Genomic DNA, 14,098 nt, shown 5'->3' with positions numbered 1-14,098 from the left:
CCTGAAACAAAACACAGACATTTCTGAATGGACTGGGTGTTGTGTCTGACATCCTCTTTGATCTGCACACTTGGGATGTAGAAGCCGGAGGATGTGACCGAAGCTGGAATGACAAATGCCACCACACCTGGCTTACACCTGGCTTACACCTGGCTTACACCTGGCTTTCACCTGGGGGTTGAGGTCACACCTTTCTTTTTTGTTTGTTTTTTTGAAACAGGGTTTCTCTGTGTACTATCCCTGGCTGTCCTGGAACTCCCTCTGTAGGCCAGGTTGGTCTCAACTCACAGAGACCCACCTGCCTCTGCCTCCCAAGTGCTGGGATTAAACGTGTGCGCCACCACCGCCCAGATTCCTTTAAAGTTTATTTTTTTTTTGTGGGGGGAGCTTAAAGACAATCTTGTTATGAGACCCTGAACGGCCTGATTCTCAGTGTGGAAGCCAGAGGGGCCGTGAATTTGCAGCACTCCTCCTACATCTGCCTCCAGAGTTCCGAGACCGCTGCATGCAGCACCTGTATCCTCCTGGTCCTGCAAAGGCACCTCAGAACACTCCATACTGGGAATCCTGTCCGGGGGTGGGGGGTTGGAGAGGGCGCCATTCAGAAGGGCCAGGCAGAATGAGTGGAAAGTTCTGGCACTGCGTGATGTCCAGAAGTACAAGCAGGGGGCAGAGCTGGGCAGTGGAGGACATGGCTCATTATTACATCTTTAGATGTGTGGCAGCTGGGCATCCATGTGGTCACCACACAGAGTGTGGCTCTGCAGAGGAGACCAGATGCCACCTTCCTTCCAGGCTAGGAAGAAGGGGACAGAGCTGTGGCCACACATACTAAGGCCATGGGGCAAGGCTGGACAGGCATGGAGACGGGACAAAGGGGTAGTTGGCAATGGCTCCGGATCCTGCCTCCTGCCAGAGGCTGTGGCACAGACACGGTGTGAGCCTAGTGGCCGAGAGGATGCAGTATTACAAATTTCAATTCCAGCACAGGTCAGAGATGGAGGGAGGAGCCAGAGTCCCTCTGCTTCTCTGATAGCGGCATTTGGGGTGACGCTCCTGAGACCCAGGCTGAACAAAGCTGACAGGGGCGCCCAAGCTGTCTTCCTGAGTCCTGGCGGCCAGGGGGCCTCAGTGGCACATCCGTGAGGTCATCTCCTTCTGTGGGGACAGCAGGTATCAGAGGCACACGCCGGGGACAGAGAGGAGCAAGGCTTCACACAAAAAAAAAACATGCAAGAACCTGGACAGTGTGTGGGGTGGGGACTGCTCCCTACGGTGGACAGAGGATCTGTGCCTCTGATTTGGGGGCACATGGACATGGGCTGTGATTTAAGTCACTTGACGCCTGGCAGGTGGGCCAGGACCAATACAACTTAATAAAAAGTTGGCAGCAGGAAGAGGACAAGCCTCCATGTGGAAGCTCCAGGAGCTGTGGGGACGCCTGTCACCCTGGCATCCAGTAGATGGAGGCAGGAGGATCGGAGCTCAGGGCTAGCTGAGGCTACATGAGCTTCTGTCTGAAAACAAACAACTACAGAAGCAGGTTGTGGGGCTGAGAAAGGCTGTGGGATAAAGGAGCTGGCTGCCCAGCCTGACGACTGGAGTGAGCCCAGGTACCACAGGACGGAGGAAGAAAACGGACCCCAGCTTGTCCTGGGGCCTCTACATGCATGTCATGGCAGCCACGTGTGTACATGGAAACACATGAGTGAACAAACAAAACCCCCTGAAACCAATCAATCAGCACGCCTCAGACTCTCACGGGTGGGAGCACAGGCCATCTGTCATGGGGAGATGCTGCACGGAAATTCCACAGATGTTCGGGGCATTGCAGGCAGGAGCCTCCCCACCGTGGTCTGTTCTACATCCCACGTGAGCCATGGTGGATGGGATGACCACACGGCAACCTCCCTGGAGTGGGGAACTAGGAAACTGGGGGCTCTTTGTTCTGAGGCAGGCACATGGGGCAGACTGCCAGGAGACCTCTGCTGTGGACCCCACCCCTGAGCTCACCAGGGGCTCCAGCTCCTTGGGGTCGATGAGGTTGAACTCGGTGACGAAGTAGTAGAAGTGCTTGTAGCAGGTGTTGACGTGCGCCTCGGAGCCCATCTGCGCTATGCGGTCGAAGTGGTGGATGTACACGTGCACGAACACGCGGAACAGCCGCGACAGGATCTTGCGCACTGCCTGCAGGAAGTTCTTAGGGAATGGTGTGCCTGGAGGTGGGTGGAGGAACCAGGAAGAAGACCACTCAGGACCAGTTGGCCTGGGACCTCGGTCCAGGTGGCCACAGAGGTGAGAATGGTAGAGGCTCACAGACGTCAAGGTGCATGCTTGAGGTCACACAGCAAATGTTCCCATCCCAGGGACCAATTTCCTGCCAAGCTAAGAGTCAGCTTCCGTGGGCAATTGTCTGCTCTACGCCTGGGGAACCTTCTCTGTGATGAGAGCCCTGGTCCACTCTGACCACCTTGCTCTTCCCTTTTCAAAGCCCCAGGAAGCCGGGCACAAGGGCACACTTCTGCATCTCAGCGCTGAGAAGCAGGAGATCCTGGGGCTTGTGGCTGGACCACCTACCTAGTCAGCAGACTTCGGATCCCCTGAGGGACTTTGTCTCAAAACACAAAGTGGAGAATGAATGCCTAGGACTGCACCCCACTCTGGGCTCCACAGGTGTGAACACACACCACAGAAAAACAGCTGGAAGCCGGGCGGTGGTGGCGCACGCCTTTAATCCCAGCACTTGGGAGGCAGAGGCAGGCGGATCTCTGTGAGTTCGAGACCAGCCTGGTCTACAGAGCTAGTTCCAGGACAGGTTCCAAAAACCACAGAGAAACCCTGTCTCGAAAAAGCAAAAAAAAAAAAAAAACAAAAACAAAAACAAAATCAAAGCGCCAGGAAATTTCTTTTTTTTTTATTTAAATTTATTTATTATGTATACAATATTCTATCTGTGTGTATGCCTGCAGGCCAGAAGAGGGCACCAGAAGAGGGCACCAGACCCCCTTTACAGATGGTTGTGAGCCACCATGTGGTTGCTGGGAATTGAACTCAGGACCTTTGGAAGAGCAGGCAATGTTCTTAACCTCTGAGCCATCTCTCCAGCCCCCCAGGAAATTTCTTTCTTTCTTTTTTTTTTTTTTAGTTTTTCGAGACAAGGTTTCTCTGTGGCTTTGGAGCCTGTCCTGGAACTAGCTCTGTAGACCAGGCTGGTCTCGAACTCACAGAGATCCACCTGCCTCTGCCTCCCGAGTGCTGGGATTAAAGGCGTGCGCCACCATCGCCGGCCCCAGGAAATTTCTTTAGGCCCAGCAGCTGCTAGGTTGCCACAGCCTCACCCCACCCTGAGGACACGGCTCACACAGCACACGAATGCATGACTTTATGAGTGTCCCAGGATGAGCAGAGCCAGCAGGTGTCCCTGCTAGAGTTATAGAGCAGGCGGGCAAAGAGTGAAGACATGGGCAGTGCCGCAGCTCCTAGACCTTCAGACCTGGGCTCAGTAATGAGGCTCCATGGATGACTATATCCTGGCCCCCAAAGTTTGGAGCAGGTCCCTCCAGGAACGGAAGGGAGGCTATAGGTGAGGACCTTCAGGTGGGATCATCTTAGAGCATCTGGGGGCTCAAGTGTGACCACAGAGTCCTCAGAGAGTGGCGGGAGGGTTGAGAGATGCTGCCAGCTCTGAGGAGGGAGGAAGGGGCCTAGAGCCAAGGGATCGAGGCCGTGTGGGTCACGTGCTCCCACAGACGTGGATAGGGACTTGCCCTGCCACGCCCAGACTATAGGTGGTCCAAGGGCCAACACAGGGCCATGAAGTGACTGCACTTTCGCTGGGCTTTGGTCCATTATTTTTCTACTGCTGCTGTTATCTTGGGAGTCTGAGTTGCCTCTAACTGGACACACTAGATTTAAGGACAACCTTTGAACTCCTGAGCCTCCGGCCTCCTGTGGGAACAACGGGTCAGCACCTCCACTGTGGCCAGCATGTGGTTTAAGTCACAGCACTGGGAGACATGCTCAGCAAGGGAGAGGCTAGGGCCTCTGAGGCCACCATGCCCCAGCCCTCTTATTAATCACACACTCCAGATGGATGGAGGGCAGGATGACCTATGGAGTTTGAAGCCAGCCAGTGCTACACAGTAAGACCATATCTCAAAATAAATAAAGAAAAAATAAATTAAAACCCACAACAATCGACAAAACATGAATAAAAAGCCAGGTGTGGCACAGCTGTCACCTCAGGACTAGGAAATCTGAGGTAGGAATAAAAGGCCAGCCTCTGCTACACTCTAAGTTCAAGACCAACTTAGGCAACAGAAGCTCTTGTGTCCAGTTGGTGAAATCCTGAGGCCTGAGTGGGCACTCCAGATGTGTATGGAAACGAGGACCGTGGTAACACGAACTCGAAGCCTGACTGAGAAGCTACCCTGCAGCCAACCCTGTCTTCTAGCCAAACTGGTGAATGGCAGGCCACCGAGAAACGCTGTTTCTAAGGAGGTAGATTGTTTCTCTGATGACACCCAAGGGGGCCTTTGGCTTCCCAGTGCGCATGCACCCAAACACCTGCATGTACCCACAAACGCATGACCATGTACACACTCCAGAAAAACCATGAGGCACTGCACTTGCGGTGCGCGACTTGGGGCAGAGGCAGGAGGATCTCTCTGAGTTTGAGGCTAGCCAGGACTACACAGTGAGTTCTAGGAAAGCCAGGGCTCCACAGTGAGACCCTGTCTCTAGAAAACAAAAGTAAACAAATAAAAATCATCACTCAAGCCGGGCGGTGGTGGTGCACACCTTTAATCCCAGCACTCAGGAGGCAGAGGCGGGCAGATCTCTGAGTCTGAGGCCAGCCTGGTCTACAAGAGCTAGTTCCAGGACAGGCTCTAAAGCCACAGAGAAACCCTGTCTCAAAAGACCAAAAAAAAATCATCATCATCATCATGATACAGGCCTAGAGAGATGGCCCAGTGGTTAAAGGCATGTGCAGAGGAGCCCAGACCAGTTCCCAAGAAGCCCAGATGGCTGAAAGCCTGTGCTGACCTCCACGGGCCCCAGTATGTGATGTGGTGCACAGAGACACACACACGAAATAGTAGTATTCACGCACAAACTGCAAGCCAGCTGTCTGGCCCTTTCTGCTCAGTGCTGCGCTCACAGCAGATAGGGGCCCTGGGGTGGCTGGGCCCCTCATGGGTGTGAGCAGACAGGAGTGCAGCCTCGACTCACCGACATTGGTGGGGAAGATGTCCTCGTTGTTGATCTGCACCTCAATCCAATCCATAAGTAGGTCCATGTAGCGGGGTGCGGAGAGCGCCGTGGGCTTCCGGAAGCGCTGCTCGTCCTGCCAGCGGTACTCATACTTGGGACCCCCGGACATAACCGGGCACGACTGCTCAGTGCAGCCGTCGCTGATGGTGCCGTAGATGAGGTTGACACGGTTGAAGAAGTCTACCACATGCACAGCCACCCAGTCGTTGAGGTCCTCACCTAGTGGCAGCTGCACCGCCAGCCGCAGGTCCAGTCCTGCATTCAGCGACGCCTGCGCACGCTTGTGGAGCTCAAAGCGCTGTGTTCCAGGCTCGAACTTGCGCTTGGGCCGGAACGTTTTGTCCTTGTTGAACACTTGCTTCAGAAATGGGTTGGACATCTTGGTGGCACTTGTGTCTCAGAAGGCGCAGCAGAGACCAAGGAGGGAGGGATGCTGTGGTCACCCAGAGGTCTGAAACAGAAGAGGATGGTATTAGGACTAGGCACCCGCTGGGCCTGCCATCCCGGGAAGCCGAGGCAGGACTTGGAAACTGTGTAAGCAATTATATACTTCTGAAATGTCCGCTCTAAGAAACAAAGGCTGTGCTTGCAGACTTTCGGCAGGGAACAGTTTCCCCAAAAGGGGCAGGTTCCTTGGGAACAAATGGTCACATGACACAAAACAATGTCCTCAGAGGCACCTGTGCCCCCCCCCCCCCAGGTTAGATACTGCTCTGACTCTTCTTCAGGAAGCACGTGGGTGCCCTGGAAGTGACAGAGACATCTGGTCCTCAGAGTCCCAGGATGTGACCTGTGAGGAAGAGCCTCAACATAAGGTCACTCAGGATTAGCTGAGCAGGCAAGGACCAAATCTTTACTTCCATGTTTGGGGACAGACCTAGGACACAAGTCACAAGTCAGGAGGTTTTTTTCTCAGCTTGCCAGGGGGGACCTACTGCACTCTGCTGCGAGACGGGCCAGGTAATACCGGAGAGATGATTGGGGTGCAGTCATGAAATGAAACAAAGACACTGCGGAACTGGAAAAACAGTTGCAGACAAAAGGGGAAGCTGTGGGGGTGGGGGAGTGACATGTGGTGTGGGCTGCCCCACCCAAGACAGGCAGCCCTACCTAACTCACAGTAAATAACTTGTGTGATTTTTTTGGAGACAGGGTCTTATGTAGCCCAGGCTGGCCTCTTTGAGCTTTTGCTTTCTGAGTGCTAGGATGCCAGGTTCATCAACCCTCAGTGCACAGAACTGAAGTCACATCCACACACAGGACCAACAGCTGGGGCCCTACAGACGTACAGAGACATGGAGCCTGGAGGACCACTGAACCATGCACAGGAGGACCAGAGAGACAGGGCCACAGTGAGGGACCCCACAACACAAATGTCCTCATTAGGCCGAGTTAGAGGCAGGAGTGAACTTGTGGGGGCCGGGAAGGGACATCATAGTTCACAGGGGATGGAATCTTCTGGAATTAGAGGTGGTGGCTGTACAACTTAGGTTGTACTTAATCCTGCCTTTTATGTCTTTTTTTTTTTTTTTTGTTTTTTCGAGACAGGGTTTCTCTGTGGCTTTGGAGCCTGTCCTGGCACTAGCTCTGTAGACCAGGCTGATCTCGAACTCACAGAGATCCGCCTGCTTCTGCCTCCCGAGTGCTGGGATTAAAGGCGTACGCCACCATCGCCCAGCTTTTTTTTTTTTTTTTTTTTTGTTTTGTTTTGTTTTTCGAGACAGGGTTTCTCTGTAGCTTTAGAGGTTGTCCTGGAACTAGCTCTTGTAGACCAGGCTGGCCTCGAACTCACAGAGATTCACCTACCTCTGCCTCCCGAGTGCTGGGATTAAAGGCGTGCGCCACCACCGCCCGGCTGCCTTTTATGTCTTAATGAGACACAGGGCACACAAATTAGGATGTCAAAACAACTGCTCTGGACCCCAGAAAGGAAGAAACCGAGGTTAGTTCCCAGAACTATCCCGCTACGTCAACGCCCTCACTCAGCACCTGCCTTCAGAGGAGAGTAGCTATGGAGAAAGGGAGACAATAAGAGGTTATAACCGAGGGCGGTGGTTCATGCCCATCATCCCAGGACATAGGAGGTGGAGGCAGGAGAATCAGGAATTTGAAATCACCCTATGCTAGTTTCAGGCCTGGGCTACATGAGACCCTGACATAAGACACAAAACAGGGCTTCCCATGGTGGCACACATCTTTCCCATGGTGGCACACATCTTTGACCCCAGCATTCTGGGGCAAAGGTAGGTTGATCTCTGTGAATCCAAAGCCAGCCTAGTCTACATAATGAGTTTTAGGCCAGCCAAGGAAGCATAATGAATTTGGGGTCAGCCTATTCTACATAGTGAGACCAGCTCAAAATCAATCAATAGAAACAAGTAGAGGTTGACAGGGTATCCAATGGTGAGCCCGCCTGGGAGTCACCGGGACACTGCTCAGGTCAGCAGTGCCCTGCAGGCAGGAGATTGGACACCAGATGGGTCCAAACTTCCTCACAGTATCTGTCCCCAGTGTCCCCACCCCACCTCAGCGTCAGCACTTGCTAGTTCACACCTGACTAGGCACTGTGCACTTCACAGCCTTCTGAGGAAATGCCACCTCCATGCCAGACAGCTCCCCTGAGGCTCTTCTGTCTCAGTGCCCACTGGGCCAGTGCTTCTCTGTGGGACATCATGGCACACGCAGGGTGCGGAAAAGCATCCTTGGTGCCTCACCCACTGCACACAGGGTCCCCCGGAGGCAGCAATGCCCTGCCCAGCCTACGGGAGGACTGTGGCAGACAGTGACAGTGCGATGTGCAGTGGAGGTGTCAGACGCTGGAGCGCACACATACTTCAGGAATCTACTGATGCAGGCTCCAGGGCTGGGTCTCTGCCGTCCTAGCTCAGGCCCCCCTCTCTCCGGTAGGCACAGCCTGGGGCCGGGGGTAGGGCACGGAATTAAGAGAAGCAGTCACCAGTTCTTTGGTATATTTCTGCAGACAGGGCCTTGCTTAGCCCAGGTTGGCCCCAAGCCCAATCAAATCACCTCCACCCCCGAGTGCAGAGCCTTGGTGGTGCTCCTCGCCTTCCCTGGCAGCACAGGGCCTATTCTGACTGCAGTCAGGAAGGCAGGGGTGCCCACACCCCTCCACTGCCACCCTTGCCTACCTATCCAGCACCTCCCACAGCCTGCCTGCCCACAGCTGTACAGTCTGCCATCCAAATGCACCACACATGCTACCTGGACAAGCCTCAGTTTACCAGAGTTGGTAGGTACAGTAGCTGCAGCTGGGGCAGGGCTCAGGGGTCATGCATCGCCTCTGGTTGCCTGTGGGGAGCTGAGCCAGCCATCACCTGCTGGTGGCTATCTCTTGTCTGCCTAAGGGTTTCCCTGGGGACAATTCTGGGGATTCCCTCTAATGCTGCTACTAAGCTGGGGGAAGCAGGAGCTGGGGCCACCATGGGGAGACATGAAGGGTCCTCTGGGGCCTCCCCACTCTGCCTGCCTCTCTGTGACACCTCTCTGTGTTTGGCCTAAAGGGACTTTCGGAAGGGACAGTCCTCTCAGAAGGCCTCTGGAGGCCTAGACTAACAAGATTCTGAAAGCTTCTCTCATTTGTCTGGTTCTTAGGTTTTATTCTCTGTATCGTTCCAATTTTAGTAGATGTGCTGCCGAAGCGAGCACATCTTAGGTTTTATTCTCTAAATGGTCATTAAGTTGCCTGGACTGACTCTGAACTCACGGAGTAGCTCAGGTTGACCCTGGAATCTCCATCCTCCTGCTCAGCTCACACCGGCATGCCAATTTGCTGTGACCTTTCCCTACACTTTCTGAGTGTCTACTGCAGTCCCACAGGACTGTTCTAGACACTGAAGGCAGAAGGTCTTTGTAGCCCCACCACATATATGTCTATGTCCTTCTGAGACAGCGTTTTGCTGCAGCTATCCAGCCTGAAAGCCTGCCCTGGAACTCGCTCTGTAGACCAGGCTGGCCTCAAACTTAGAGATCCTCCTGCCTCTGCCTCCTGAGTGCTGGGATTAAAGGCGTGCGCCACCACTACCAGCTCAGTGTTTTCTTAAAATTTCTTTTTTTTCAAGGGAGAAGCAAATATTTTCTAGAAAATCTGGGGATGGATAGAGTCCCTGTCGAGATGAACTGCTTTCTGTTGGAAACACACTTCCTCCAGCACAGAGACCTAGGCTGGCCACCGCCCATCACACTCCTCCCCGCACAGTCCCAGGTACCGTCTAGGCGTCTCCTCTCTGGTCCTCTTAGTGGACTTCCAACACCTGCTCAGAACTGGATGCCAGCACCCCAGCGTCCTCTTCTCTAGGCTGTCCCACTGCTGAAGAAGACATGACAGAACCTTCTAGAAGGACATGAGGTAGATAAAGCTGCTCTCCTACCCCAGCACCCACAGGCTCCTCTTCCTCCCTTTCTGAAAACAAGAAAACAGTGTGCTAGGCAACAAGGCTCTGACCCCTCCCAGGCCAGGGTGCAGGGCTCAGGAGCCCAGGGTCACCCACTTCCTTCCGGAGGTTTCCACATCCTGCCACTGCCTTGGGGATAGGGCCTGAGGCGGTCCCATGTGCTTGCTCAGTGTGTAGCCCAGAATCTGAGAACAAAGCAATGTCTCAAGGCCACCTCCACATAGAAGGTCATTTCAGAGCAGGAGCATGGCTCAGTGGGCAGTGCCTGAGTCTCAGGGTTCAAACCCAGTATCCCAGCAAAGACAAAATGAGACAGACATAAGGCCTCTGCACACAGCCTTGGGTTTGCATTCTGCTCACTACGGCACTATTTCCAAACCTCATTGTGATGGAACCACAGAGCCAGCAGCTGGCGGCAGAGCGCATGCCCTCCTAACTGCTGGGCCATCCCTTCTGTCTCCAAACAATTCGTTTTTTCTTTCTTTTTCTTCTCCCTTTTTTATTTTTTTTTATTTTTTATTTTTTATTTTTTTTTTTTGGTTTTTTCGAGACAGGGTTTCTCTGTGGCTTTGGAGCCTGTCCTGGAACTAGCTCTGTATACCAGGCTGGTCTCGAACTCACAGAGATCCGCCTGCCTCTGCCTCCCGAGTGCTGGGATTAAAGGCGTGCGCCACCACCGCCCGGCTTCTTCTCCCTTTTTTAAAAGACAAGGTCTCATGTAGCCCAGGCTGGACTCAGACTCACTGTGTAGCCAAAGGTGCACAGACTCCACCTGCTTGAACAGGCTTTGAAGTCAGGCATTCTCGGAAAGCTACATCTATTTCCAGCTGCTGGGGATTCCCGGGAACTTCTCTCGGTGAAACCCCAATTTCCAAGCGGAGGAGATTTCCACAGCATGGGACACTGGCTATAGAGATGCCCCCCAGGGACTTTCAGAGTATGAAGGTCATGCAGGAAAGCTACATGTGAGTTGGGCCATCCCACCTAGCGAAAATCACGAGGCTACAAGCTGGGGATTTGAACTGGCATCAGGTCTCATGCAGCTGGCCTTGAACCTGACCTTCCTGCTTTTACCTAGGCTGCTAGGCTTGCCCCATCATGCTTGGGTTTTGAAGTGGCAATTTGAGAGCTTCCTGAGAGAAGAGTAACAGGGTGACTTGGGTTTCAACATGGAGCTGGAGAGAAAAAATAAAGCAGGGGCCAGTGAGCTGGCTCTGTGCCCGGAGGCACTTGCCACGGTCTGAGAAACTGAGCTCCACAGGAACCCACGGATAGAAGAAGAGACCAGACTCCTCCCTCGATAGATAGATAGATAGATAGATAAGATAGATGATAGGTAGATAGATAGATGACAGATAGATAAGATAGATGATTGATAGATAATAGATAGATAGATGATAGACAGACATAGATAGACAGACTGATAGATAGATAGATAGATAGATAGATAGATAGATAGATAGATAGATAGACAGACACACACACAGACAGATGCAAATTTCTTTAAGGTGCATACAGAAGATCCCTTGCCTTTGCTGTACTAGAGGAGAGAGCCGTGCTTAAACTCCAAGTGCCACAGACCTCAGAGCTGGGAGCCTGGAACAGAGCTGGCAGGACACCAGGCTCCTTGCCCCAGTGAGGCAACACAAAAAGCAACGGCTGACCCCAGATTGAGCCCTAAGGACAGCTGCCAACTTGGGTTATAAAGAGGTCACTGTAAAACCAAACCCACCTCACACTCAGTCAGTTGTGCCATGAACCTAACACTCTACTGTGATGGCAGCACTCAAGAAGCTGAGGCAGGAGGATTGGAGTGAGTTCACGGCAGTCATAGTAATTTAGCGAGACAATGCTCTAATTACAGTGAACTTTATCATGCCTGCGGTCTAGTGTGCAGCTTTTGTTCCTAGCTACATAGGAGGTTGAGGCAGGAGGATCGCCTGGGCTAAGAGTTCTGGTCCAAGCCGAATGACGCAGCAGGATGTGACAGTTTCTTTAAAAACAGTAATTACATGCCAGCTGCTGGTGGGCACACCTTCAATTCCAGCACTTGGGAGGCAGAGGCAGGCCAACTTCTGAGTTCAAGGCCAGCCTGGGGTACACAAGGAGACTCTGTCTCAACCCATCCCCAAAAGAAGAGATTCATCACACATTTGCCTTTAGAATAAATGTCATGGAAACCTCTAGAACTCTATGAGATGAAATGTAGAATAACATTCAGATGTTACAATGTGATTCTGCCCAATAAATCCATTATAAACTGGATATATCCACGCCTCCAGTTCTAGCTCTTGGGAGACTGAGGCAGGAGCATTGCTGAGTCTGATACTGGTCTGGGCTACTGAGGGAAGGACAAACCAGCTGGGGTGTAGACACAGCAAGATTCTGTTTCAACATAAATAAAAATGTAAAAAGCAGCAGAGATGGCTCTGAGCTAACAAGCACTTACTGCGCTTGCAGAGGGCTGTGGTTCAGTTCCCGGCACTCACATGGCGGCTCAACCTGCCTGTGACTCAAATTCCAGCAGAAGGGACCACTCTGACTTCCTGGAGCACCTGAAGGCAGGTGCTGTACACACGGCTCACACAGGCCGTCTGCACAAGTAGATCTCCAAGGTCAAAAGGCGTGTCACCCACAGAGCCCGAAGCTCACGACACCAAGACAGCCACGTGGTGCCCTGCGGTGTTGTCAAAATAATGTCATTCTGACGTGACATCTAACTGGGGTCTCTGCCGATTCCATGTCACTGGTCCCAGGCAAAGGATTCAAGTCATTTGTTTCAATTTCACACCATCCTAACATCGAAACACTAATTCTACTTTGGGGCCATGCTTATCTTTTCCCCCCAATACTGGGGATGAACCTAAGCCCTTGCATATTCTAAACTAATATTTTGCTGCTGACCACGCCCCCAACCCCCTCACTGGAGATTCTAGGCGGTCCCCATCCTGACCACGCCCCAGCCCCTCACTGGGGATTCTAGGCGGGGCTCCACCCTGACCATACCCCAGTTTTTTGAGACAGTGTTTCTCTGTGCAGCCCAGGCTGTTGTAGACCAGGCTAGCCTCCAACTCAGAAATCCCCGCCTCTGCCTCCAGAATGCCAGGATTAAAGTGTGCACCCCTGCCCTAGTTCCTTTTGCTTTTTGAAATGAGGTTTCACTAAGTTACCCGGGCTGTCTTTGGGGCTCCATCCCTCAGGGATGCCTAGGAACAGGGCTACCAGCAGCCTCTAAGAGTTTATGACCTCCAGGAAAGACTGGAGATGGTATGGAAGGAACCTGAGACCGGGTGAGGAAGGTACTGTTCCAGGGTCCCCATCCTCTGTTCACCCGAGTCCCCCGACTTTGCATAATGGTAGCAAATCGGAAACCAAAATTTACAAGGATCCAGGTGAGCTCTGGAAGACGTAAAAAGGACCTTTGTCACACCTCACACTATACCAACCCTTTACTGTGACTGTAGGCCTAGGGGAGGACGGAGGTGGGGGGGAGGTCGAGAGAGAGAAGGAAAAGGCATTGGTGCACACCTTTAATCCCAGTATTCAGAAGGCAGAGGCAGGCAGATCTCTGAGTTCCAGAACAGCACAGGCTGAATAGTGAGACCCTGTTTCAAAAAAAAGAGGAAACTGCCATCGAAGTTAACTTCCTGTGATGTTTTCTAAACTCCCTTGTTCCCGTCCACTCTTCTTTTTTCTTTTCTTTCCTTTTCTTTTCTCTTTCTTTCTTCTTTCTTTTTCTTGAGACGGGGTTTTTCTGTGTAGTAGCTGTCCTGGAACTAGCTTGTCCACCCTTTTCAATGGCTTTTTTTTGGGGGGGCGGGGTTGGGGGATGGTAGTGGGGATGGTACCCAAGGCTTTATAGACACAAGGCAAATACTTCATCCCTGAGCAAAAGAGCCTCAGGCCTTCAATGAATTTTTAGTTAGAAACGTGATCGGTTTAAAGAAATGAGTCAGGCGGGAGCTGAGAAGGATCCGATCAATTATCTGAAGGCCAGCCCGTGCTACCTGAGACTTCAAATATTAAAAATGGGGTTGTGACCCATGACGCTCACTTTGCCCATCCTGATGGGCAGCGTCCTCCTTTTGACAGGCAGGTCCCCACTCTGGACTCCTCTGAGTCAGGGCTTCGGTTACTGGACGTTGTCATCCTGAGGGATGGGGTCCCGCCGCCCGCCTGCGCACTCCGAGGACCCACCTGGCTGCCTTAGGACGACCGCGGTCTGGAGCAGACTCCCACCTTGCTGTGCCGGGCGGCGCGGGCAGAGGAACACGCCCGCGGAGGGACACGCCGCGCGCCCCGCCCTGGCCGCGCCCGCGGGCCGGATTTACTTCCCTTAAAGGGACGGAGCCCGGATGGAGGCGTGGTGGCGGAGCTCCCGAGGAGCCCCGTATGAAGGGCGGGCACACAGC

The 14,098-nt window shown here is 52.9% G+C and overlaps 1 protein-coding gene across 2 annotated transcripts; it reads right to left on the bottom strand.

Moving 5' to 3' along the window:
* Nucleotides 1-338: 338 nt before the first annotated feature.
* Mob3a (MOB kinase activator 3A) lies at nucleotides 339-14,032 on the bottom strand. Of its 2 annotated transcripts, XM_013350681.2 has the most exons (5): nucleotides 13,884-14,032; nucleotides 9,501-9,601; nucleotides 5,233-5,725; nucleotides 2,014-2,216; nucleotides 339-1,158 (listed from the first exon to the last, which is right to left on the bottom strand). In XM_013350681.2, exons 3-5 carry the CDS (start codon nucleotides 5,651-5,653, stop codon nucleotides 1,129-1,131), a joined length of 654 nt encoding a protein of 217 aa, XP_013206135.1. In that variant the 5' UTR covers nucleotides 5,654-5,725; nucleotides 9,501-9,601; nucleotides 13,884-14,032; the 3' UTR covers nucleotides 339-1,128. The 2 variants fall into 2 exon arrangements, with proteins under 2 accessions (XP_013206135.1, XP_005359095.1); XM_005359038.2 differs by lacking the exon at nucleotides 9,501-9,601.
* Nucleotides 14,033-14,098: the final 66 nt, after the last annotated feature.

Source organism: Microtus ochrogaster, linkage group LG1 (assembly GCF_000317375.1).
Source record: "Microtus ochrogaster isolate Prairie Vole_2 linkage group LG1, MicOch1.0, whole genome shotgun sequence".
In the NCBI taxonomy this organism is placed as follows: domain Eukaryota; kingdom Metazoa; phylum Chordata; class Mammalia; order Rodentia; family Cricetidae; genus Microtus; species Microtus ochrogaster.
Note: the sequence above shows the minus strand (reverse complement) of the source record. Positions and strands in the feature narration are given on the sequence as shown.